Raw genomic sequence first — 27164 nt, 5'->3', positions numbered from 1 at the left:
TATGTGCATGCATTTCTATCTATCATCTAGCTATCTGTCAATCATCTATCGGTCACCTATCTATCCATCTGATTTGGACAGTGGCATGAAAATTATTGATCACAGCAGCCTGTTTTCGGACCAGTGGTATAGCGGTGAGATCTATGTCCTTATAGACACTATAGTCAATGAGAAAGAGTCTTTAGAATGACACAACCTAGTGTTACAGTTTTGTCATTTATGAGTTGTGTGATCTTGGATAAGTTACTTAACCTTTCTTTTTTTTTTTTTAAATTTTTTTATTTTAATGTTTCTTTATCTTTGAGACCGAGAGAGACAGAGCATGAATGGGGGAGGGTCAGAGAGAGGGAGACACAGAATCCGAAACAGGCTCCAGGCTCTGAGCTGTCAGCACAGAGCCCGACGCGGGGCTCGAACTCACGGACCACGAGATCATGACCTGAGCTGGAGTCGGACGCTTAACCGACTGAGCCACCCAGGCGCCCTGATTACTTACCCTTTCTTAAGGATTTGCTTCCAGATTTGTAAAATCAGGTTGGCAAGGGAATTGTGTGCATTAGACAAGGTGAGGCAACGTATTATGACCCTAGTCATACACACACCCCGGAATCAAAAGTTCTACAAACCTAAACAATATTTACACTGATTTTCCTATTCCATTTAATTTTTTAAATGTTGGTCTGGCCTCAATTCTTTGATTTCTGGACCCCTAGTAGGGTTGTTTCTCATAGTATGAAAAACACTGAGGGGTGCCTGGGTAGCTCAGTCGGTTAAGCATCCGACTCTTGAGTTTCAGCCCAGATCATGATTGCGCGGTTTGTGAGTTCGAGCCCTGCATCAGACTCTGAGCTGACAGCGAGGAACCTGCTTGGGATGCACTCTCTCCTCTCTCCCTGCCACTCCCCCATGCTCACACGCTCTCTTTCTTGCTCTCTCAAAATAAATAAATAAACTTAAAAAGAAAAAGAAAAACACTGAGAGGCAGTAGATGAGATGCCTGGCACGTTGTGAGCACTCAATAAATAGTACAGTATAGAAGGTTCTTCCTTCTTTATACAAATCCCACTTTCCCCACTAACCGGCCCTGTCGTAGAGCTCTGCAGGAACATGGCTGCACTCACTGTGTGTTCCTTCCATCCAGCCTCGGCTTCTCCATCCATACCAGGGGCAGGGGTCACTGGTGGTTTCCCCTTTGCTGTTTCACCCCAGCTAGACACGTCTGTTTCCCGCTCTTTTTCACCAACTGGTTCCCCAGTTTTGTAAACAACTCTGTGAGCTACCAACACTAATGTGCAAGAATTGTATTCTGTGATAAGCTATTCACAGTCAGTCTCTGTTGTTGATAACAAGAATCCTACCAGTTTGGGCCTCCAAAGTACATGCCTCCAGGAAGCCACCCAGGGTTACACAAGTAGGAAAATGACACCTGACTCTCCAAGTTACCAACTTTTCTTGAATGAAGGAGGAGAAAGGCTTGCTTTTCAGTAGGGCATACAGTGCCTTAATTTGGAAGAATTTAAGTGTACTTCTGGAATTCTCCACAGCCAAAAAGGCCAATAGTGGAAACTACTTTGAGGCCAGGGCAGAGGAGAGGGCGTGCCGGTCCTGTGTCAGCCAGCAGTGCTCACCTGTGGTGACCTCGGTGACGAGTTCTGCCGAGTTGTGACATCCCTGTACGATGCTCCGCGTCCAATGGGAGAGGTCCCTGCCGGTCTCGGCCCTGAAGACATGTGTCTCGATCCCCTGCCTGGTGCCTGTTCGAGTAGCAAAGGACAGATCCACACCAGCCTGGGGCGATCCTTTGCCCGGACCTGAATGGACCAGCCTGTCGAGAAAGAGAGACAAATCTCCATCAAACTGTAAACCACTGTGTTCACCTGACCTGTCATCTGATCAAAGCTTCCACATTGATTTGCTCTCGTTTTTCTGACCTAGGACCAAAGGGTCCAGCTTAACCCCAGTGTCCCCCGTGGTTTTCTGCCTTCTGCCCTGCCAGTCCCTCTCCAGGGCTACGGTGAGATTTAGAAAGTGCCTGGGGAGCCGTATCCGGCTGAATGTGCAGAGGAGTTGAATCGCATGCCTTTAACTCCCACGAGACAAGTTCCACGATACCCACTGGGCCAAAAAGAGAATTGAGAAAGTGAGAGCGAGAACAACTTAAATAGTGTGTATAGTCCTCCCCATTCCATTCCTGGGCATGAGTATGTCCCGGTGCGAGCGCAACACTGTTTCCTGGCTTAGCCTCCATCCCCCTGCATGTCTTGTAGTTTGGCTCATCTGGGTGTACCGAATGCGTTTTTTAAGCACACAGCCTCCAAACACAAGCAAACCACCACGGGACTCCACTAAAGAAGCAGCAGTGGTAACGCCTAGGAATAACTGGCGATGCTGGGCTTCCTGGGAAATGGAAAGAATGGCACTTACTGGAAGATTTAAGGGATTTCCAAGAGTGCTTTTTGCCACAGTTTGCACACTGACTTTAAAGCGCACGCTTTAAAGCATAAAATGTGACTCCCATCGTAAATATTTTCTGAAAGGCCAGACGGAAACCGTGAGGAATCACAGTCTCTGAGCCCTACCCCCTGAGCAGGCACTGGCCCCTCCTTCTCACGCCTCCCCTTTAAACCCCTGGATCTCTCCTGCTCCTCGATGTCTGATATCTCAACCTTCTTTGGGAAGAGACTCCCGTATCAATCATTTGCAGGATAGCATGAGTATAATTTAGTAAATGTGACTTCTCCCCAGGATATTTGCATTTTCAGTCTTATCTTTTGGTACAGAAAGAAACACTACCATTTGCCAGAGAAATTCCAGGTGTCTATTCACTCAGTGGACGGGAGATGGGAGACTGACTTTTTTAGGCAAGGGGCTTGTTACCCCTAGATTAAAAATTGCACAAAGAAATCCAAAAGCTCATCTCCTCTTGTAAGCTTAGATATTGCAGAGCAAAATTACCGGTGAAATCAAACACAGTACCCTGTTGGATTTCTAGCAACAAGCTTCTTGTACAACTCCGAAAAGCTTTTTTACTCACAAAGCTAGAATTGGTGTCGGGGGTGGTTTGCAACGCCGCCTTGAAGAAAAAGGTTTGTTGACAAGCTTTTTGATCGTAAAATTCTTTGAAGATAGAGAAGATTCCAAGAGATAATGAAGGCTGGCAAGAATGTGGAGGAAAGGGACCCCCTGCGCACTGTTGGTGGGAATGCAAATTGGTGCAGCCACCATGGAAAATAGTATGGAGGTTCTGCAAAAAAACTGAAATTAGAACTACCATAAGATCCAGCAATTCAATTCTGGGAATATGTCTGAAGAAAGTGCACTCAGTATCTCAGAGAGGTATCTGCAACCCCAAGTTTGTTACAGCATATTCACAATAGTTAAGATATAAAAACAACCTAAATGTCCATCGATGGATAAATGGATTTTAAAAATGTGGTATACACACACACACACACACACACTGGAATATTACTCAGCCTTAAGAAAGAAGGAAACCCTGCCATTTGCAAGAGCATGGGTGAACATGGAGGGCACTATGGCTAAGTAAAATAAGCCAGGCAGAAAAAGACAAATGGTGGTATCATTCATATGTGGAATCTGAAAAAAAGTCAAACTCATAGAAACAGAGTAGAATGACGGTTTCCAGGGCTACAAGGTGGGAGAAACAGGGAGATGTTGGTCAAAGGGTACAAACTTTTAGTCATAAGATGAATAACCCCTGAGGATCTAATGTACACCATGATCACTATACTTAATAATACTGTATTGTATACTTGAAATTTACTAAGAGAATAGACCTTAGGCTATTCCCTCCATACACACACCAAAGTAACTATATTGAGGATATAGATGTATTAATTAACTTGATTGTGGTAATCATCTCACCATATATACATTGTGCACATTAGGCTTTATTTGTCAATTATACCTTAATAGAAAGTAATAATAAATGAGAAGTTCCATGAATCTCATTGAGAAAAGAATCTGGGACAGTGTGAAGGGAACTGTCTATTGACATGGGTTTCAAAATCTTGGTGAGGCTAAAGAAAAAAGAAAGCATTTCTCAAAAGCCTAACATGGGTTATAAAGGGATTGAGAGCCAGGTAAAAATTCATTAAGATAAGGTACAAATATGGATTTTTGAATTTATTCCATCCTATTTTTAAAAAATGTATTCTTTTGTTCAAAAGTCAAACTGTCAGGGTGCCTGGGTGGCTCAGTTGGTTAAGCGTCTGATTCCTGGTTTTGGCTCAGATCATAATCTCACGATTGTGAGAGTACTTAAGATTCTCACACCCTTCTCCCTCTGCCACTCTCCTGTTCTTGCACATGCCTGTGCACACATGCTTGTGTGCACATGCACACACACACTTTCTCTTTCTCTTCAAAAGAATAAATAAGATAAACATTAAAAAAATGTCAAACTAAAAAAAAAAGAAACGTACTTATAAAAAACAAGGATTTATATTGTTTTCTTAGTTGCGTAAATATGTTTTTTATACTTGATGGTGTTTAAGTTTTAGTTACTTGAGGAAATACATCTAGCTTTTCCTTTTTAAAACTCTTAAAAATCTGTATAGGTTGGGGGCATCTGGCTGGCTCAGCCAGATCTTGGATCCTGAGTTCGAGCCCCACATGGTATGTAGAGATTCCTTAAATAAATATAACTTAAAAAAAAAATTGGCATTTTTTTTACAGCTGGCCAGCTGGACTGTAAACTGAAGAGAGATAACAAGGTTTGGGAGGCATAAAAGCCCTCATGAGACCCCTATTCTGCCATGTGTCAAATGTTCTAGGAATCCCTACTTCATAAGGTAGTGTTTTAAAGATCAACTGAAATAATCTGTGAAATCCATAAAATAATAATATTCTAATCTGTCCACACCTAGCACAGACCCAGCATACGGTTTGTACTCAGTATTATTTCCATACCCTTACCCTATCCCTTAGTGCCCCTACCCTCATTTCCCTTATTTTAATATAAGCAAGATAAATTTTTCTTTTAGTAGGCTCCACGCTCAATGTGGGACTTGAACTCACAACCTTGAGAGATCAAGAGTCACACGGTCTACCAACTGAGCCAGCCAGGCACCTCTCGGTTTCCTTATTTTAAAAATACAACTCCTGCCTCCCATGCTTGGGATTCTTTATAATAAAGTACAAAAGAAAAGCACTTAATTCAGTATTTAGTGATCATCAGAAGCATTCAGTAAACGTTAGTTCCCTTACGCCTTCCCTAGCTGGACATGTTCTCATTTGTTATACCCTAAATGTCCACCGAGGGGGCAGCAGCGCTGTCACAATCAGGGCCAGTGCAAATGTAACACTGAGGCACAAGTGAAGGGAGAAGATGTACCACCCTCACGAAGAATGTCACTTTTTTATGAATTTCCTACCAATATTAATTTTTCTCCAGAGAGACTATAAAATCGAAGCCAATAATAACTGGAAATTTAATTTGTTGGAAAATTTGCACTTGGTAGGTCTGGGTATAGGGAATGAAATTACTAACTGACTCTAACAAGGTATGAGAAAGGCCTGTATCTAGCGGACCAACACTACGCACAGGGCGTCCTTGATGGGGAAACCCAGTGAGTTAAGAGGGAGCACCACTTCTATATTTGTTATTCGTCTCCTCGCCAAATTTCATTCACTGAAAAGAAAAGGGAAGAGAAGAAATTGATTTTTCCACTGATCAAGTGTGAATTATCTAATATCTATATTAAAGAACAAGTTGATTTGCTTTCTGAAAAATAGCAGACATGCTGAATAATGTATTCTTTTGAGTACACCAATATTGGTTAATGAAATGTGCCAAGCTGTAGGTAAACAATCAGATAAAGCAAATTTCTTTTCCGCTACCTCATGTGCATACTGGTAACAAAAACATCTTCCAGATTAAAAACAAGTGAATTGGGGCGCGTGGGTGGCTCAGTCGGTTGAGCATCCGACTTCGGCTCAGGTCATGATCTCGCAGTTCCTGAGTTCGAACCCTGTATCGGGTTCTGGACTGACAGTTCAGAGCCTGGAGCCTGCTTCAGATTCTGTGTCCCCCTCTCTCTCTGCCCCACCCCTGCTTGTGCTCTGTCTCTCTCTTTCAGTGAATAAACATAAAAAAAAAATTTAAATCAAGCGAGCTACATCCCAATATCCACACAATGCATATAGGTACATGTACTTCTCTGCGTAAAGTATTACACAGACCTTGAAAGTTATTTTATAAACACGGATGGCAAATATGGGGAAATGTGTATGTATCTACCAAAAGTCTCTAGATACACAATTCAACCATGTAAGAGAAAAACCTGGAAACAAATCCATTAAAATGCTGAGTCATTTTATGGGTGATTTCATTTCTTCTTATGGTATTTTTTTTTAATCTTGAAATCTCCACTTAGCAACAGATACTTTACAATTTAAAGATTCACTTTAGAAGGCTATGAGGCTGGAATGAAGTCAGATCTTTCACTTTAATTTTTAGGACCAGAGCTTGTATTCCACTGAAAAATACATGCATTCTGACTCAGAGCGACAAACATGCTTTGTTTGTTGTTTGTATAACCTTAGTGTCAATTCAGTGTTGGAACAGCGGATGAGCTCCTCTCTGTGGCCCTACATGTCCATATGTCTAGGTTATTCTAAACTGTCCATGCCTCGCTCTTCAGACTTAACACCTGCCATGGAAGAGCCTTTCTCAACATGGAGTTAACTGAGCCGCGTGGGATGGAACCTACACCTGTGGCCTCATTAATCCCTTACACAAACCAACTGGCCTCTGGCAAATGAGACAGAAGAGACCCTGAGACCTGCCAGTTGAAGTTACAGAATCTTTTTTGATTCAGGGTGCTCCAAGGGGCCTTAGAGGAGCTTCCTGCTCTGTTCAGGTCTCTTCTCTACTTCCAAATGATCACCAAAAAAGTCACGAAGTTCATTCATTCAATCAATCAATCAATCAATCAAGATATCGCCATTTGCCAACTGATACATCCTACAAACATTTATGGAATACTTCCCTGTTACGGACTGAACTGTGTCCCCCCAAAATTCCTATGTTGAAGCCCTTGCCCATGTGGCTGTATTTGGAAATATAGACTAAATAAGGTTAAGTAAGGGCATAAGTGTGGGCCCTTAACCAATAGGATGCTGCCCTTACAGGAAAAGAGATGCCAGAGATCTCCCTCCCTACACACACACACACACACACACACACACACACACACACACAAAGAGCAAGGACCAAGTGTGGACAGAGCAAGAAGGCAGCTGTCTATAAGCCAGGAAGAAAACCCTCACCAGAAACCAACCCTGATGGCACATTGATCTTGGACTTTTATCCTTCAAAACCATGAGAAAATAAATTTCTGTTGCTTATGTCACCTGCTTTGTAGTATTTTGTTATGGCAGCCATAGCCAACTCATAAATGCACCTACTCTATGCAGACCCAAGGCTAGGCATGGTGTGAGTACAACAGATGTGGCCCAAGGTTGGAGGAGATGAAGTTCACTTCAGGTTCTGCCCCAGTTCTTAGAGGCTCACTCCTGGAATATAAAATAAAGTCAGAACCAGCCTCTGGCAGATGACAAGTGGAAGAGATGAGCCAGAGTCAAGTGGACGGATGGAGAATTATTCCTCTTCATTGGGGCAATCTGATTATTAAGAAGATCTTCCTTCAGAGGGTGAACTGGAACCTCAAGAGAAAGCTGTCCCATCATAGGAAAGGCAGCAGTGGATTCTGGCACAAGAACAAAGAAACCCTACATTTATCAACATAATTGTCATTTCATCCCTACCAAGATATCAGAAATAATAGATTTCCTTGTTCTTAATATCATCCCCAACGAATTGCTTTTTGTGGCCAACAGTAATAAGTGGATGACAACATGTAGAGATGTGGACATGCGCCACTATGCCATCTTGAGAAGTCCAAACAGAGTTGGTTAGTTTACAAATCATGGCATTGCAAAAATGAGACAAGGCCACTGGACAGGGTAGGACCAAGATCCTTTCTCTTACCTCTTTTTATTATGTGGGCTGCCACAGTGATAGGAGTGGCAGCTACAAGGAAGAGATAGAGAAAAATAGTGGAACGATTACATTTATAAATGTTCTGTGAAATCATTCTCTTGAGGTGAACTTGTATATTTCCAGCTCCAACCAATAAAATAATATTGGATATAAACTACTGGATAATGTACTGTCTGATTGTTCACTGAGCATCTCAGAGGGCTCACAGGTACCTCAGATCAACAGAAGTTAAAGCAATATTGTATAAGGTCCTTAAGATCTTAGGAATCCAATACTTGGGTTCTTTTTTTTTTTTTTAAGTTTATTTATTTACTTTGAGGGGGTTAGAGAGAGAGGGTGACAGAGAGAATCCCAAGCAGGCTCTGTGCTGTCAGCATGGAGTCCGACGTGGGGCTCGATCCTATGAACAATGAGACCATGACCTGAGCTGAGATTAAGAGTCAGATGCTTAACCAACTGAGCCACCCAGGTGCCCCCCTTATACCTAGGCTCTAAATTAAGTAACACCAGGACCCACAAGGGACATGTCCACTGCAAAGGACAGGATGTTTTCCCTGGGAGTCAAACCACTATTCAAAAGAAACCTTTAGATGGGCAATCGAGGGTCCTTATGAGGGAAGGTTTCCTAACAATGGCAAATACAACACGAGGGGCTATTTTTAGATGTCTATGGTGTACAAAGACAAGGACTAGGCAGCTCTGTATCTCCAGGCAAACAGTGTTATTGACAAGTGGCTGAAAGAAAATATAACTTGTGAATTCTTGCTTTGCTGCTTTATGAAAATAACGTTTTTGAGATGTGAGCCTAAGAAAGGGGCAGTGGAAGCCAAGAAGGGAGTGGCATTTGGAAGAGAGCACCCTGATGCTTCAAATGAACTCAAGTCCTTCCTGGGAAGATTACACACAAACCTACCGGAAGGGCTTAGATGCTTCATAATTGAAACTCTGCGGGGACCTTTGGGAAATCAGGGAGAACAAGTCAGACTATTCTAAAAAAGTGAACTGGAAAAGTGAAAATTATATCTTGGTTTTCAAAACATGGAATAAAATAGATTCTTTGGCCCTGTTCCCAGGCAAAATTCAGTAATGGATTTTTAAAAAAATGTTTCTTTATTTTGAGAGAGAGAATCAGAGCGAGTGAATGGGGGAGGGGAAGAGAGAGGGGCAGAGAGAGAATCCCAAGCAGACTCTGTGCTCTCAGCACACAGCCTGATGCGGGGCTCTATCTCACAATCCATGAGATCAAGAGTCAGACATTCAGCTGACAAAGCCACCCAGGCACCCCAGTAATGGATTTTTAAAAGCAATCTTTCTTTCTTTCTTTCCTTCTTTTTTTGACTTTGGAAAATAGGAAATAGGAGTCCATGAGGGCCTATATGTCTTCCTTACACCAACTGTTTTATCCAGAAAGCAGATTATTAGAAAAGTAATAGATGAAGTAAGTATTCAGAAAAAAAAAATGTACTGACAGTTTCCTTTCATATTCATTTGGACTTAAAAGGAATAAGTTTTGGGTACAAAGCTTATCAGCTGGAAGAGTACTTTGTTAAGGGGTCATAGACATCACGAGTCAATTTAATTAGGAATGGAGGCAGAGCTATGGCCTTAGTCCTGTCCTGTTAAACATTTTTATCAGTGACTTGTATGAAGAGGGCATGCACCTCAAGTCAGCAGATGATCCAAAACTGGTAAGAAGACGAAATATAGAATCAAGACGGAAGACTGCTAAGCACTGTAGTTCGAGCCCAAAACAATGACAACGACAAAATTAGAATGGGAGAGACTTGATGTAGAAGCACCACTGGAAATTAGTTGACTCAGAGCTACCAACAGCACTAACGTGAATTTAAACTCAATTAACAGAATGAGAGCAGGTGCTGGCCCTGTGTGGCCCTATGCTGGTCAGACCATGCCTAAAACGCAGCATTCGGTCCTAGGCACCAAGCCCTGTGGACCGTTATTCTGAACAATGTGTATAAATCATAAAGTAAACAGAATTACAAAGGAAAGCAGTGATACCGAAATACAGTTCCACGCAAGACTCCTAATGCTGAAGACAATGATCAAAACAGCAGAGTACCCAAAACTGCTTCAGAAAGAACATCGTTTGGATATATCCTGTCTGGCAAAGAGAAGACATTGTGTGAGGAATGGAGGGAGGGAGGGGCAGGCATAAGTATCCACGATGTCTGTGGAAGTGCTCAAGCACAGGCTGGACAGGGACTTCCTGGGGACAGTAGAGACACTTCTCGCCTTGAGAGTCTATAGTCAGATCAAAGCCATCCCTGAACCTTGGCCCATCCAGGAAGAGCCACATTTGGAGCAGACGATTTGCTTCCAGGGATGCAGGGTGAGGTAGAAGGTCTTCCAGGAAGACTGAGACAGCCTCCATGGCAGCCAGCAGGGGTCCTTGGACACCACTCTGTGGGGTTTGTTGCTCATGTGTTGAAGTTGACAGGTCCAGGGTAAAAATATGTGGGAGGAAACAAACTTGCTGTGGACAGCACAGCAATCTTCTGGAGCTCCAGACCAAACGCAGTATGGTCTCCTTAAGGTAGGTGCCCCTCTTCCACGTCCCTACACAGCATTTACGATTACCATCTCCTCTCCCTTGCTAGATTCAGATGCTCTTCAGGGTAGGAGCATCTCTCCTTGATTCTGTGGTGCCTGGCGTTCTACCTGACACGTGGGATTCACTACCTGTTGGCTGAACAACTGCATGAATACAAGTTTTCCAAAATGTTTAAAAAATGTGAGTTCAATTTTGCAAAGGAAAGCGCACACACACACACACACACACACACGCCTGACCTATTCTGAAATGCTATGAAACGTGCGGCAGTGAAAAGGCCCCCTAATGGGCTCTTCACTTGCAGACTACGCTTAGGAACACATTACCATAGCCAGATTCTGGACACTAAGTAGCAAGTAAATGTCAGCTGGACATTAAGATTTTTAAAAGTCATCACGTGCACATTTAGAAAGGTAGGGCTTAAGGAATAGAATGTGTCTGCTAGAGTTTGGAGTTTGTCCTATTCTATTTTTTTTTTTTTTAAGTTTTTAAATTTATTTTTGAGAGACAGAGCACAAGTGGGGAAGCGGGACAGAGAGAGAAGGAGACCCAGAATCCAAAGCAGGCTCCAGGCTCTGAGCTGTCAGCACAGAGCTTGACGCGGGGCTCAAACCTATTAACCATGAGATCACAACTTGAGCTGAAGTTGGACACTTAACCGACTGAGCCACCCAGGCGCCCCAGAGTTTGTCCTATTCTTGCAGAACAGCCTCTTTGCATGCCTCCCAAGATTCTTCCCAAGGATATTTTCTGATCTGCAGTCTCAAGGGGGACTCTGAAATAGCTATTATTTATATTTCAATTATTTTACATTTTAAGCTATTTGTGTATCCTTAAAAATATGACCATCTGTCTCTTATCTGTGGCAGGGACTAAACTATAGCAACCAAGGAAATGCTGTCTCTCAAGAGAAGATAACTCTCTTACCCAGTCAGGGAAAAATGCCGGCACCCTGGGACAGGCTTTCAAGCTGTAATTCACACCCAGTTTCTAAGTTTTATCTGAAACTGTGTGAGAAACCCAAGGACATGCTTTGTTCTCTGGTTACGGAAGTCAAATACACATGCCCATGGTTGGAAGCAAACTCCACCAACTCCAGCAAGATGTGACATTTCCTATTATCTGGAAGTATGAATAAGGGAACAAATGAAAGGCCCATATAAACCGAGTGGGCCTGGAGAGTGAAGCCACAGAGATGAGGGGACAGAGGAGAGAGTCAGATAGCCCAACTGGGCTATTTGCCAACTGTGTGACCTCAGCAAGTCTCAAACACTCTCCACGCCTCAGATGCCTCAAATGCAAACTGGGGGTAGCAATATGCCTACCTCATTGTATTGTTGCTAAGGATGAAATGAGTTATATGAATGCTGTGTGGAACAGCGCCTGGAACAGAATATGTAGGAATAGCCACTATTCTCATTAGGTCAATCAGGGCGGGACTTTTTATCTGATTGTTCCCAACTGTATGTGTACAACCTAGCACAATTCCAGGCACGTGGCAAGCACTCAGCAAATATTTGTTGAATGAATAGCTAGAATACAAGGAGGATTATTTTCTAAGAAGTTTGTGATTAATGACTGTTATGAGATACTGTGATTTCTCTCCCACCCTCAGTCTCCCATCATGAAACCGTAGCTCATGCTAGATCCAAAGAACTTGAGTTTACATCTGCTAAATGCTCATTTCCAGATTAACTCAATCCTGGGAAAAAGTGATCTTGAAAGGTAATTGGGATGAGATACTCTATGGGATTAGCCTAACATCCATCTCCTGTTTCTTCCTTCAAATCCATCTCTAGCAACTGGTGTTTTTAGCAGTGACTTGTTTAGGGAGTCAGAGTTAACCTTTTCTGGTCTGAGAGTGGAAGGTACCATTTTATCAACGAAGTAAGTCAGTAAGATTTCACATTCATGGCTAGCATGGATCCAGTGTACGTAAATTTAAAGATTTATATATAAATGGGTCCCTAACCCAGAAAAAGAAAGGGTGAAATGTTTTTATTTTTATAATGTCTACTTATTTTTGAAAGAGAGAGAGAATGAGCAGGGAAGGGGCAGAGAGAGAGCGGGACAGAGGATCCAAAGCAGGCGCTGAGCTGACAGCATATGAGCCCGATGCGGGGCTCAAACCCACGGCCCACAAACTGTGAGATCATGAGCTAAGCCGAAGTTGGACACTCAACTGACTGCGCCACCCAGGCGCCCTAAGGGTGAAGTGTTTTTATTTATTTTATTTATTTATTTTTTTTTTTAATTTTTTTTCAACGTTTATTTATTTTTGGGACAGAGAGAGACAGAGCATGAACCGGGGAGGGGCAGAGAGAGAGGGAGACACAGAATCAGAAACAGGCTCCAGGCTCTGAGCCATCAGCCCAGAGCCCGACGCGGGGCTCGAACTCACGGACTGCGAGATCGTGACCTGGCTGAAGTCGGACGCTTAACCGACTGCGCCACCCAGATGCCCCGGGTGAAGTGTTTTTAAATGACTTCACTGCCCAAAGTGGCGCACAAGGTGGACCCCACAAGGCTCCATGTGGCTGTGGGATAGACCCACTTGAAGGTCAAGTTCTTTGTTCAATCTTTGGGGGAACCTGGTGGTAGAAATTCCTTCATGTCCAAAGAAGGTCAAGCAAAAGGTGTCTCTACTGAGGTACTAGGCTGCACACAGTTTCTGGATCCTCACATCCCTTTGCATGCCTGGTTTTGAGAAAAACAAAAACAAAAAAACCTGTCTCACAAAGGATGCTTATGCACTAGTTTAAGTCCGGATATAGGTGTTAGAAAATGCTGCATAAAATGTCCCACACAAAAACATTATTATTAATATCCTTAATTAAAACAAAAACAGTTACAGCACACAGATTCAGCCAAATTAGTAAAATTACATATTAGGTAACTGGGTTGCTAAGCAATATTACATTCTTGCTTAATTGCTGTAATTAGCATCTCCCAGCATACGCCACAATGCAAGCCAAAAAAAAAAAAAAAAAGAAAGAAAGAAAGAAAGTAAGAAAGAAAGAAAGAAAGAAAAAAAGAAAAACAACTGTTCAGATCCCTTAAATGGTTCTGGTGCACTTGATTACTTCCATCCACTAGTCACCGGAGCCCAGCAGTCAACGGGCTGACTAGGAAGGAAGTGAGGGGAAAAGTCACTAGTAAGCTCCGGACTGTCAGGGCGGAAGGGCTGCTCAGAAACCAGCATGCTGCCCCTCAGCCAAGAAGAGCTCACAACTGCCTCCTTTCTACCTCCTAAACTTTCATCTGAACACGGTGCTGAAAGGTTAGGCAAAGGGGTGCCTGGGTGGCTCAGTTGGTTAAGTGTCCAACTTTGGCTCAGGTCGTGATCTCGCGGTCTGTGAGTTCGACCCCGCGTCGGGCTCTGTGCTGACAGCTCAGAGCCTGGAGCCTGCTTCGGATTCTGTGTCTCCCTCTCTCTCTGACCCTCCCCCATTCATGCTCTGTCTCAAAAGTAAATAAACATTAAAAAAAATTTTTTTTTGAAAGGTTAGGCAAGGTCCCATCTCTCCAAAAGATACCACTGAGGGATACTGACTGTAAGCAAAGACCAAGGTGATATAGGAGAATGAGCAGCAAAAGAGCCAATTTTTGACTTTTAGTGAATCCAGCTGGATTTCCAGAGACCCGGACACATGTTCTCCCTGGTCTTGTGACCTCCCACAGCCAGCTGCTAGCAGTAATGTGGAGGGAGGAAAACCGATGCCTGTTCTGTGACTCGTTGCACTGACGCACTATCTCCCTGGGTCTCCACGATGCCCTGGAAAGCGTATCACAAGCTCCACTTTACCAACAAGGAATCCATGGTTCCGTGTGCTAAAGTGGTAGCTGGCCAGGTGAGTGTCCAGAATAGGAACCCACATGACTATAAAGTCTATAAACTTTCCACTATACCAGGAAAAGGGGCCAAACTCCAGCGTGTCAACTGTAGATAGAAAGGAAATTAAAGAGAGGGAGGCAAACCATAAGAGACTTTTAAATACAAAGAACAAACTGAGGGTTGATGGGGAGGCACAGAGGGGAGAGGAGAAAATGGGTGATGGGCATTGAGGAGGGCACTTATTGGGATGAGCACTGGGTGTCGTATACAAGTGATGACTCACGGGAATACACCCCCCAAAACCAAGCGCATACTGTATACACTGTATGTTAGCCAAATTGACAATAAATTATATTTAAAAGAGAGAGAGAGAGAGAGAGAGAGAGAGAATAATGAACTCTTCAGGTCACCCACAGATTTAATTCACCCCCACGCACTTGCCATCTCCAGAGATGAACAAGGCTTACAGTCTGATGAATACTCTCACATATGATAGCCTAATGTCTTGGAAAGTCTTCCTTTCAAGTTCATAGTCTTTCTTTTTTTTTTTAACCCTTAGCAATATTAGAACTTTAATTTTTAAATATATTCTTTGAGTTTTCTGGTTATCTCTTCCACATTCCCTTATCCCATCTGTGTTTTAATTAGTTCAACATATATCACAATATGTATACAATAGGTATACTAAAAAGATCTTCAAGAACTTCTCCATGGAAAGTAATGACAATTAAAATCTGTCCTATTTTGCTGGGAAAATAAAACCATGAGTGAATAACCTGAAAAATTAGCTTTTATAACACTTGGCTTTTATCTCTCATATTTTTCTTCCTTCCTTCCTTCCTTCCTTCCTTCCTTCCTTCCTTCCTTCCTTCCTTCCTTCCTTCCTTCCTTCCTTCCTTCCTTTCTTTTTTATAATTCCCCAACCATCAGCCCTTGGTACAATGTTGGCCACTAACAGGAGACTGTGAAACATTTCTTAAACTGAACTGGACATTCTTGCCCCAAGGAAGAAGCCATCAATAGGCTACCTTCCTGCAGTGTTGCACTTGGGTGCCTCAGTCAGTTAAGTGTCCAGCTTTTGATTTGGACTGAGGTCATGATCTCAGGTTGTGAGATCTCAGGTTGTGGAGCTGCTCCTGCTTGGGATTCTCTCTCCCTCTCTGCTTCTTCTCCGCTCATTCTATCTCTCTCTCCAAAAAAAAAAAAAAAAAAAAAAGGACTAGCTTTCTGGTGTGAGTTGAGGGGTTCCAGTCTCCCCGTTCCATCTCTCACTTCCCCCTCCCTACAAATTAAAGCAACAAACTCTTAGCCCAGTCCTTATATCTCAACAACTTTGATCTAAGACACTATGAGTCCCTGATAAATGCAGTATTACATGTGGAATCAAATATGTCTACTTACTTATCAGTTATTCATACATCAATGTCAATTAATCTTTTCAATATTAACAATTGCTAACATTTATCAATCACTTATTATGTCTCAGTCATATGTTAAACACTTACATTTACTGTCTTAATAGTTCCTATCAATAGCTGAATGAAGCAGAAGATACTACTGCCCTTCACAGAGATGAGGCTTGGATTCGGAGAAATTGATATTTTGCCCAAGATCACATGGCAAGTAGAGGTCTCGGGGTCAACTCCTTGTCTGACTCCAAAGTCCTTGGACCCCCTCACTCTGCTTATCTCCCACACAACTCTGAGGAGCTTCTGGATTAACAGGAAGGAGGGCAGGAAGGAGGCTGGCCATTAGTGTGAACACCAGGTATGGTTCACACAAATGGGAAGAATGGGTGTGAAGGCCAACTCCACTCTTCTCAGGCTGACAGAGTGTGGTTCCATGGGCATGCAGATCCTCTTATGCTGCCCTAGGGAATGCCTATGGCACAGGCTTGCATTCCCTAAGAGTGAAGAAGCCTCCCACGCTTAGTGTGAAAACCACAAGCTGATTGTAGTTGAATGTTTGACAAACGCGACTGGCCAAACTTCCCCAGTGGAAAGCATTCCTAAAATTTCTGAGGCTGGCCTGGGGCAGCAATTCCTTTTAGCACTGAGCAAACAGGTTAGTTCCTTAGACACCAAGGATTACCCAACATGTTTAATACAAGTGCCAGTGCCTTTGGCTCCCAAGTGGCATCAGGGGAGCAAAGTGCAATTCATCAGTTCCTCTTCCCCAGAGACCCCACCCCTTCTCTCGGGCCCACAGGTGGGACAGCTGGGCTCAGAGCCTCATTACTTTTGCAAGCTCTGTGCTTCCCAATCTTTTGCCAACCACTGGAACTGGGCGTGCAGAATTTCTGGGTTAAATCTCCTCTAGAATTCCAGAAATACTGCCACCTTAATCCTCTCTCCCTGTAGGCCTGTCACACTTGCCAATTATGATGACAGTGATAAAAAAAGAAAAAAAAACAACATACATCCTCCATATGGGCAAGAGTACCTTTTTTTCTTCATGTTCAGCGACATCAAGTAAGCTTTGGCTAAGCAAAAAAAAAAAAAAAAGTTTTCCCAAGGACTCATAAAAGCTGAGGGATGAGAACAGCTAACATTACAACGTGTTTGAAAAGTTCCTGAGTGCACCGCATAGAATTGCAAACGTGGATGCACGTAGGCAACCCCAAAAAAAAAAATCCGACGTTTGTCAGCAGGAGAAGCAACGGCTTGTAAACTTCCCTGCATGGGGGTCGACACCAAGAACATGCTGTGAACATTTCTGATGCCACTGCTATGAAACACAATCAAATTTTCATCTTCCAGGAAAATATAAATTAAATGTGCCCGGGACTCCAAAAAAAAAAGGGAGGAAGGAAGGAAGGAAGGAAGGAAGGAAGGAAGGAAGGAATAATTGAAGAAAGGAATGAGAGAAGTTTGAAGAAAAACGAAAGAAGAAAGAAAGACAAGAATAAAGACTAACGAAGAAAGAAAGAAAGAAAAGAAAGAAGAAAGAAAGAAAGAGAAAGAAAGAAAGAAAGAAAGAAAGAAAGAAAGAAAGAAAAAGGGAAAGAAAGAAGCGACAAAAAAGTAACAAAAAATAACCCTAAACAAATCAACAAATCAACTATGAACTGTCTGAGGAAGTAACTCGATTTTAAAAGAACCCTGTTTCCTACTGGCTCTGGCCCTGGCCAGTTCTTGTGCAAGAGAAAAGACTGTCTCTGACATTCTGAATAGTACTGCCTCGCAAGGCTAAGGCAAAGGGAGGGGCACGGGCCGTTGCCCAGTTGCCCAGTTGCCCAGTTGCTGTGGGCCAGTGTTCTGCTTAAATGAGGCTGTCCTGTCAAGGCTCAAGATTGACTCCTGTCCCACCCTCACCCCCTCAATTCATATGTTGAAGACCTAACCCTCAATGCCACCTATATGTAGAGACAGGGTCAACGAGGAGGACATTGAGGTTAAATGAGGTCCTAAGGCTGTGGCCCTGCTCTGGCGGTTTGACACCAGGCGGCTCCAGCGTTCTCTCCCCCCGCAGGCACTCAAAGAGGTCACGTGAGCACACAGCAAGATGGCAGCCACCCACAGACCAAGCAGAGGGCTCTCACCAGAAACCAACCACACTGACACTGTCTTTGACTTCCAGCCTCTGGAACTGTGAGGAGGTAATTATCTGTTATCCAGGCAGTGGTATTTTGTTGCCGCAGCCCCAGCTGACTGCCACTGTCATACTTTCATTTTCATAATCACTCTGCAGCAGACATTAGGATCCTAGTGTTCAGGGGGAGGAAACAGGATTAGAGAGGTGACATGATTTGCTTAAGATCACACAGCCTGTAAACTGGGGCCTGACTGGGCAAACCCAGAGTATGAACCCGGGTGTCAAATCCAATACTGTGATCTTTCCTCTCCACCACTAAATAAAGTTATTGTTTTTAATTAATTAATTAATTAATTTATTTATTTATTTTTGGTTCCACATGAGAAACTTTATTAATGTAATTCAAAACTGCATAATCATCTCAGTATGTACCCGAAAAAACAGAATTCAACACCCATTCATGATTTTGCTCTCATCCTTTACTCCTCTATATACCACCTTTTCCCATTCCCCTCCACAGAGGAAACCCCATACCCAAAATCTAAGGTAGGGATCCATCTAGAGAGTCTGGGTTCATGTTTTTTGCAAAAGAGAAGGAGGAGCTATGAGGATATATTCCCTACTATTTCCAACTCTGATTAAAATCTTCATCAGAGAGTCTTTGGAATCTCATACACGATGTTTTGAATAGAAGTAATGCCTTGCTGTCTTCAAGCATCCTGCCCACCCAATTTGCAGCCAGACGACTTTGCCTCCTACTTTTAAGACCAAAACAGAACCCCCTAGTTGTCAACTCCCCCAAGTTCTTTCTTTTGTTGTTGTTTTTTTTTTGAGATTTATTTATTTATTTATTTATTTATTTTTATTTTTTTTATTTAACTTAATTTTTTAAAAATTTATATCCAAATTAGTTAGCATTTAGTGCAACAATGATTTCAGGAGTACATTGTTGTTTTTATTTTTTAAGGAGATGGTTTTTCAGGCTTTTTGTTTGCTTTATTTTTATTTTTATTTTTTTGCTAACAGGATGGGTTTGAAAAGATTTCGTAGATGGTTCTATAATGATGACCTATGGATTTCCAGTGTGATGAAATTTTGTTTTTTTTTTTAAGTTTATTTATTTATTCTGGAGAGAGAGGCAGAGAGAGAGAGAGAGAGAGAGAGAGAATGCTAAGTAGTCTCCATGCTCTCCGAGCAGAGCCCGTTGTGGGGCTCGATTCCACAAACCGTGAGACCGTGACCTGAGCCAAAATCAAGAGTTGGATGCCACCCAGGCGCCCTGAAGCTGCTTTTAAAATGTGGCAAATATACTTATTAAACTCCAAAATAGAGAAAAGGTAAATAAGTAATAATAACCGAATTTATTTAGCACTTACCATGTCTCCTTATCAGGTAGGTAGAGATACTATCCACATTACAGATGTGGGACAAGAGGCACTAAGAGATCACAAAACTTGCCCAAGTTTCCAAAGCTGGTAAGTAGCTGGGATTTGGAGGCGTGCCATAAGTTTCCAGAATCTGTGCCCCAGACCTGCCCCAGGGGATTCCCCAGAGCATCCATGCAATGGAACACTATGTAGTCACTACGTTGAAGCTAAGGTAGAGTGCAAAGTCTCAGTGGAAAATGCCTATGGGACCATGTTAAGTGAAAAAGCAGGGCACCACACAGTACATTTTGGGAGCTTCTGATGACTCTGTGAGCACTAGACCCAGGACAGCCTTCGAACTAATTCTTTGGTGGTCACCACAACATAAGGCAACATAAGACTTCTGACGAACCACCGGGAAGAAAGATGCACGTCCCTGCCGTGAAGTGCCCCTCTGATTGTGAACCCTGGGAGTATGAGAGGCACCAGAGCATGGTCTTCCAAATCAGAGGTTCTCCAACTGTAGCCTGCATCAGAAGCCCCTGGGGGGCTGGCTGGTTAACTCAAAGACGGGCTGGGGACCCTACCTCCAGTGTCTGATTCCATCGGTCTGGAGTGGGGTGGAGAGTCCGCGTGTCTAAGTTCCCAGGGGGTGCTCATGCTGCTGGTCTGAGGACCCCATTCTGAGAACCCCCAGTCTAAGCCACGGGTAGAAACTTTAGGTCTCTGATGGCATACAGAGCCCTGTCCTCACTCTGTCGTGTGATCTGAGTGGTTACCTATAGCGTGATTGAGTTGTCAGGAAAGCTAAGGAAAGATTTATGTGACATGCTTGGCACAAAGAGCCACTAAAACTCCAGGGAATAGGAACGTGCTTTTTCGGGGAGTGTGCAGAGAACAGGGGTTAAAAAGGTGCAGGCAGAATCAGAATCCCAGGTGTATCTCTTACTGGCTGTATGACTGAGGGTGAGCTCCTTAACCTCTTAGTTCCTCCGTTTACTTATCTGTGAAACAGGAATAAAGTCTAACCCTTCCAGGGTTGTGGGGGTTAAATGTGGTCATCCTGAGGACCACACCTGCCAGATGCTTGTTGAAAACACATACTCCTGACTCAGGAACCTAGAATCTCCAGGGCAGCGTCCTCAGGACTGGCCTCTGTTAAGAATCACCTCCAAACAGCCAGGTGATTCTCAAACTGGAAGTTTTGCCAAATAGGATAAAATCCATGTAAACACCTGGCCTTGATATACGCTCCTTCCACAAAGCTCAGCCACCAGTTGATTACTGCCTGGGTCTATGTGCAAATAGTCCTACCTTGGCCTTCTTGATAATATCACTCAAGATGATTCGTTAGAAAAAAAAGACACAAAGATGATTCATTAGTAGACGCCCTATAGTAAAACTTTAGACACTGTGGCTCTGTATTCATAAATAAAAATTAATTGAACTGCACATTTAAGATTTGTGTACATACTGCTTATAAATCACACCGTAATAAAAGGTTTTAAGAAGGCAGGAGTCTCCTTCAGAAAACTGCACTCAGAGATAAGTAATGCTACTAGATAGGCTACGTGCCCAAACGCTCATATATAAAGGACACACCGTGGGGGCGCTGGGTGGGTCAGCTGGTTAAGCGTCCAGCTTCGGCTCAGGTCATGATCTACTGGTCTGTGGGTCCCACTCTGTGCTGACGGCTGGGAGCCTGGAGCCTGCTCCAGATTCTGTGTCTCCCTCTCTCCCTGACCCTCCCCCACTCACACTCTGCCTCTCTCTCTCAAAAACAAATAAACATTAAAAGAATTCAATAAAAAAGAAGGGACACGCTGTCATATGTGACTATGGAATAAACAGAAAGTAAATACGTCACTTTATGAGCTTAGCTATGTGGCTAGGGAAGCAGCTAATGGAAGCACTGGGGTAACTTCTGTAACGGAAGGATCTAGAGTTTCCCTTTGACTTCTACCTCTTCCGGCAGTGATTTCCCTGCCAGCCCAGCCTCCCATCTCCAAGAGCCAGCTCGGTCTGCAAGGATAGAATGGTTTCTGTCTTCAGCTGAGGTAAACCCTGCTCCATAGCCTGGAGCCACTCAAGGGCCGCGACCCCTCAGTGTGATCACGTGATTCCAGGGATGGGACAGGTCGTTTTCCTTGTGTTTTGTTTGTTTGTTTGTTTTGTTTTTGTTTTTGTTTTTGTTTCTGTCTGCTTTCCAAAAGTCCTTCTCTAGGAACATCCACAGGGCTGCGGAGGGAAGACGATCCTATCCAAGGCACGCAAACCATGGCTGCTGCCGCACCAGCCAAAGGGTCCGTTAGAAACCTATTTTCTCAAAGTCTATCTCTGCTAGGCTTTGGAGAGACAGCAGCATTTAACAGATGCATTTAACAGATGAGAGGACTCTCAAAGAGGGAGGGGACATGATTAGCCCAGGCGAAGCACTCTTCCGGTAGGAGGAAAACTAAGACGGAAACTCTAGCTTGAGGGGATGAGCTAAGAATCAACAGCCAGGCCCGCCTTCACATCTTGAACATCCTCTGCCAAACAGACTACCAGCTGGAGACCAAGGGCATGATTATGAGCCTAATTTGATCATTGCTCCTAGGGCTAATACGCACATGCGATAACACACTTTTCTTCAGCAGGTCAGTAGTGAGGCTGGGTAATTTGGGAAAGAGGAGGCAGTTAACTGGGAGGTCAACCATTGCCACTGCTCTCTTTTATGTTTACATGGTAGGCGCTGAGGTTGCGATGCTGCGTCTTCTGTTCTAAATGAGCACAGTTTGCACTGAAAGGGTTTCCATTTTCGATTTCCGTAGCGGATGTAGGCCACGCATGCACGTTGCTCACAACCCAGACGTGGCTTATGAGCCTGTAATGGGTATTCCTGGGGCCCCACCCAAACCTACCCAGATGCCAGTCCCTGTGCCTGTGCACCCAGCCCCCTGAGCCGCTGGTGGCCTGAAGAGCCTGCAAGATGACCTCCCGTGGGGCAGCCTGTGCTTTTGACGCACTGCCGTTGGGCGTGTGCCAGTCCAGTCACTTGCCCGAACAGGGACAGATTCTGAGCTGGTCATTTATGCTCTAGGGCGGTGCTGTCCAATACAACTTTCTATAATGACGGAGATGTTAATTTGTGCTGTCCAAAATAGTAGCCACCAGCCACAACTGCTGAGGGCCTGAAATGTATTAGTGTGACTGAGGAACTGAATTTTTAAAATCCTGAATGCACGCATGCATGAATAAAAAAGCGGCCTCCGGGGGCGCCTGGGTGCCTCAGTTGATTAAGTGTCTGACTTCGGCTCAGGTCATGATCTTGCAGTCCGTGAGTTTGAGTCCCTCATCAGGCTCTGTGCTGACAGCTCAGAGCCTGGAGCCTGCTTCAGATTCTGTGTCTCCCTCTCTCTCTGCCCCTCCCCCACTCATGCTCTTTCTCTCTCTCTCTCTCAAAAATAATAAATAAACATTTAAAAAAATCTTTAAAAAATAAACAATAAAAAAAAGCAGCCTCCATTAATCAGAATGCCTTCAAACTATGAGAAGAAAGCTATGAATTAGGGCAAGTTTTACTTCCAATTTGCCTGAGAGTTACCTAGAAATTTTACTTAAACTTTTGTTCCTGAAAATCATTATTTTTTTTAGTTTATTTATTTTGAGAGATGGGAGGGGAGGGGCAGAGAGAGAGGAAGAGAGAGAATCCCAAGCAGGCTCAGCACTGCCAGTGCAGAGCCCAATGCGGGGCTGGATCTCCCAAACTGTGAGATCATGGCCTGAGCTAAAATCAAGGGTCAAACTCATTACTAACCCACTGAGCTACCCAGCCGTCCCTTTCCTGAAAATCATTCTAAGAGGATGAATCCAACTTCTCTTCTTAGTATCTGGAATACAGAGACTATCGTCTAATCTTTCTTTGGTTCTAGTTGTGAGAATGCCTCAGAATCTGAACATCAGTGCCCATGGGTGAGGTCTGAGGACGTAAACTGTGGAAAAGTGAATTTAAATGGATCCCAAGACACAGCCTGAAATCTCCATTGGAACAGGAACATTTTAGGATGTTTGGGTTCTGATTATTGAGGTTTTTTTGTAAATATCAATAATACTTTAATAGCTATCCTACCAAAGATTTTGAGGCTTAGGATACTCAAAAATTAAATTACTATTTTATTTTATTTATTAATATCTAAGTGATCTAGGCTTGGTCCCTGGTCCACGAAGGCCTCCTCTATTCACCTCTGGGGCCGATAATCACCTTCTTCAGGCCATACCTGCTGTTCTCCATAATCACCATAAGTGGAAGAAAAAGGGTTTTTAAGGAGTTTCAGCCCCATTCACCAATGCCATTTTAATCTTCTGTCCCCTCTTGTTCTGCCCCTGGGTCTCCTTCTCTTCCTTGCACCTGAGCCTGGGCTATAACCTGTTTGGCACCTTAGTCCCTTGAGAATGGAGAACCCATCTTGTATGTATCTCTTGCTCAGAACAGATGCTCCTAAAACCTCAGTCCACTATGCTCTTTGTCTGTTGGACCAAACTCTTTTCAGAATTTGTCCCACCTTGTTGAATAATTCATTCAGCAGACATTTTACGGCCCAATATTGCCCAGGCACTATACCAGGGAAGCCGTAAACATTGTGTTAACATACTTACCTTCTAGATAAAGAAAGAGAGGTATAGGAGTGATGAAAACTGTGTCCATTATCACAAAGCACATACAGAAAGAGCTGGCAACGGGCACCAGGTCTGGAAGTTGTCAACTACTTGAAGGCAAGACTCAGGTTTGATGTGCTTTTGTGCTCAGGATACAGACTTTCAACAAGGGGATAAACACCTGATGCATTAAGATAATATGTCACATGGACAGGGGCGCCTGGTGGCTTAGTCGGTTAAGTGTTCGTCTCTTACTTTCAGCTGAAGTCATGATCTCATGGTTGATGAGATCAAGCCCTGTGTTGGGCTCTGCACGGACAGCGTGGAGCCTGCCTGCAATTCTCTCTCTCCCTCTCTCTCTGCCCCTCCTGTGCGCAAAAATAAATAAATAAACTTTATTAAAAAAATTTTTTTTCTGTGTGTTCCAGTACCACCGTATTTATGGACTTGGAAACTTGAATTTTACATAATTTTCACATGTCATGGAATATTTTTGTTCTTTTGCTTTTAAAGAACCATTTAAAAATGTAAAAACCATTCTTAGGTGGTGAACTATAAAAAAATAAATAAACTTTAAAAAAATGTCACATTGGGGCACCTGGGTGGCTCAGTCGGTTAAGCATCTGACTTCATCAGGTCACGATCTAGCTGTTCATGGGTTCGAGCCCCGCATCAGGCTCTGCGCTGACAGCTCAGAGCCTGGAGCCTGCTTCAGATTCTGTGTCTCCCTTTCTCTTTGCCCCTCCCTTGCTCATGCTCTGTCTTTGTCTCTCAAAAATAATAAAAAATAAACGTAAAAAAAAGGTCACGTGAACAATAGCTGTGCACGGAAGGTCCTAAGAGACAGACAAACGCCTAGCAGCCCCACATGCATAGGAAGCACCATACTACTGAGGAAGAACTTGCTATGGGGTCTGTCGTGCCGAGAAAACTTTAAAAAGCACAACAGGACATCCCATGACAATCTCTGTGCCACCGAGCGAAGGATGATTCTCCCTAAACTTCAAGATTGTAAACACATGTGCACAGTTCACCTCAAAAAGAATGGGGTGGAGACCCCCCAGGAAGGTGACTAGGCTGGGAGCTTCTCACAGATGTCACTGCTCCTTCAGGATGGATAAAGCAGTTTGTTCTTTGTCTCTGTGTTGCCCCAGGTTTGGCCATAAACGATAATCAATCTACTGGATAAAAACGTGTGGCTCTACTCTGCAGGAGCCCTCAGTTCCTGATGCAACAGGAAGCAGGAATACAACGTGTTGAAATCATTGTAATTGACTAGAAAAGCTTCAAGCTGCAAACACATCAGATTCAAAGACAAGGTCATGGCTACCTGGTGGCAAGAAGAGGGTACGTGTGAACTGGGCTGAACCAGGCTTCCTTCCTCCGTGGCATGCTGTCATAGATTAAAAGATCCTTCTCGGTCAGTACGACCAGGGCAGGCTTCCACTGTTTCTCACTCTCCCCGGGCACCTGAAATGGAAAGCAGGGCATCGTCAAACAACAGGTGAAGGAACAGTGACTAGAAAGGAGAAGCTGGCATCCCCCCAATCAGAAGACCCAACGGTAGGAGTCCTTAGTTCAGGTTGTGAAATCCAAATGAGAAGAAACCATTCACGGCCACAGGACTCTTGATCCTTGAAACTGTGTTTCTCAAGGGCCCCGGTATGTGTCGTCAGTACAGCCAAGAAGCAGCCCAACTGTCAGACATCTGTCTCTGTTTCTCACCTGCCAGTCAGCACTGAAATCATTATTTCATAGTGGCATGCAGATGCTTGGGGGAATAAGCACGCCCAGATGGCACTCTGGTACAGTACATTGTTTTTATTACAAGATGGTAAGGTTTGAAAGCTTTTGAAGAATATCCAAAGGCTCTGAAAATGTATTATGGAGGCAAATGTCTGTCTGGAGAGGTAGGAGACATCACAGCCTTTCGCTTTGACTGTTTCTGTGATTCGGGCACCATCTTAAAATTCTCTTAGTTCCACTCAGCACAGAAAGTTCCTTAACCCAGAGGGATGAAATGACCTGGCAGGGATACGAGAGGATTAAAACATCAGTTGGATGTTTGGACCAGGTGACCCTTAAGGTCCCTTCCAATCCCGAGAGTCAGTTAGCTCAGGTCTTATCTCACGAGCCACCCCTCTCTGCCCAAACTCTGATGTGCTGATGTGTGATATGATGATGTGTTGATCATTCCCAGTTCTGCATGTGTTCTTTCATCTGTGAAAATTCCCCCCTTCCAATTTGAACGTTGGGTCTTGGGATACATCTTGATGCTCAGTTTGGAACAACTCAATGTGCTAGCCTTGGTACTCAAAGCATGGATCATGTTCCAGTAGCATCAGCATCACATGGGAGCTCGCAAGAAATGCAGAGTTCCAGGCTCATCTTAGACCAACAGAATCAAAATCTGCATTTTAACAAGATCTTCGGGTGACACGTATGCTCATTAAAGATTAAGAACCAGTGCTCTAGATGAGGTTAAGGTTTTCTTTGACACTGGTAATTCAGTGAAGATTCAACCCTTTCATAATAAACCATAATCCAAAATCTATTCAAAATTAAATGAGGCAGTAAGATAAATAAATGATAAAACTAATTTCTTCCCTTTCTATTTGTATCGTTACCTTTTTGTAAGTGCCACAATGACATCTGTATTGAAGTGGCTTTAAGATTGAATGATCACAGTAGAGAAGGTGGGCAGGATTGTGGAAGGGGTGAGCTTTGTAGGTCATGTACTTTTATGGGCTGCTTGACTCTGAGTCCCTGCTCCATTATTTATTGCCCCTGTGACTTTGGGCAAGTTATTATTCCCTATGTGTCTATTTCCTCACTGATAAAATTGCACAGACAATGGTTAAGAGTGTTTTCTCTGGAGCTAGAGTGCCTGAACATAAATCACAGCTCCTCAATTCACCAGCTGTGGGATCTTGGGCAAGTCAGCAAATCCCTTTGTATCTGTTTCTGTATCTGTAAAATGGGGAAATAATAGGACCTATACCAGAGGATTATTGTGAAGATTGGGTTAAAATGTCTAAAATGCTGATCACAGTGCACCATAAGCATCATTTAGAGCCTGTTAAGTGGCATATACCTCATAATGCTACAGTGGAGACTAAATGAGACTGTGCACGGGGCACCTCGCTGGTTCAGTCAGTAGAGCATGCAAGTCTTAGTCCCAGAATTGTAAAT

General features: G+C 43.5%; 1 protein-coding gene across 1 annotated transcript in view; it reads right to left on the bottom strand.

The window, feature by feature from the left end:
- SNTB1 (syntrophin beta 1) overlaps positions 1-27164 on the bottom strand; it is a 240201-nt gene that overhangs the window by 10234 nt on the left and 202803 nt on the right. Inside the window, exons 4-5 of the mRNA XM_030303870.2 lie at positions 25303-25442; positions 1629-1825 (exon numbers count right to left, since the gene is read on the bottom strand). Coding sequence (XP_030159730.1) covers positions 1629-1825; positions 25303-25442 — 337 coding nt within the window. The remainder of the gene's footprint in view (positions 1-1628; positions 1826-25302; positions 25443-27164) is intronic.

The sequence above is a fragment of the Lynx canadensis genome, chromosome F2 (assembly GCF_007474595.2).
Source record: "Lynx canadensis isolate LIC74 chromosome F2, mLynCan4.pri.v2, whole genome shotgun sequence".
NCBI classification, from domain to species: Eukaryota; Metazoa; Chordata; class Mammalia; order Carnivora; family Felidae; genus Lynx; species Lynx canadensis.
The sequence above is the reverse complement of the archived record's forward strand: the minus strand, read 5'-3'. Positions and strand labels throughout refer to the sequence as shown.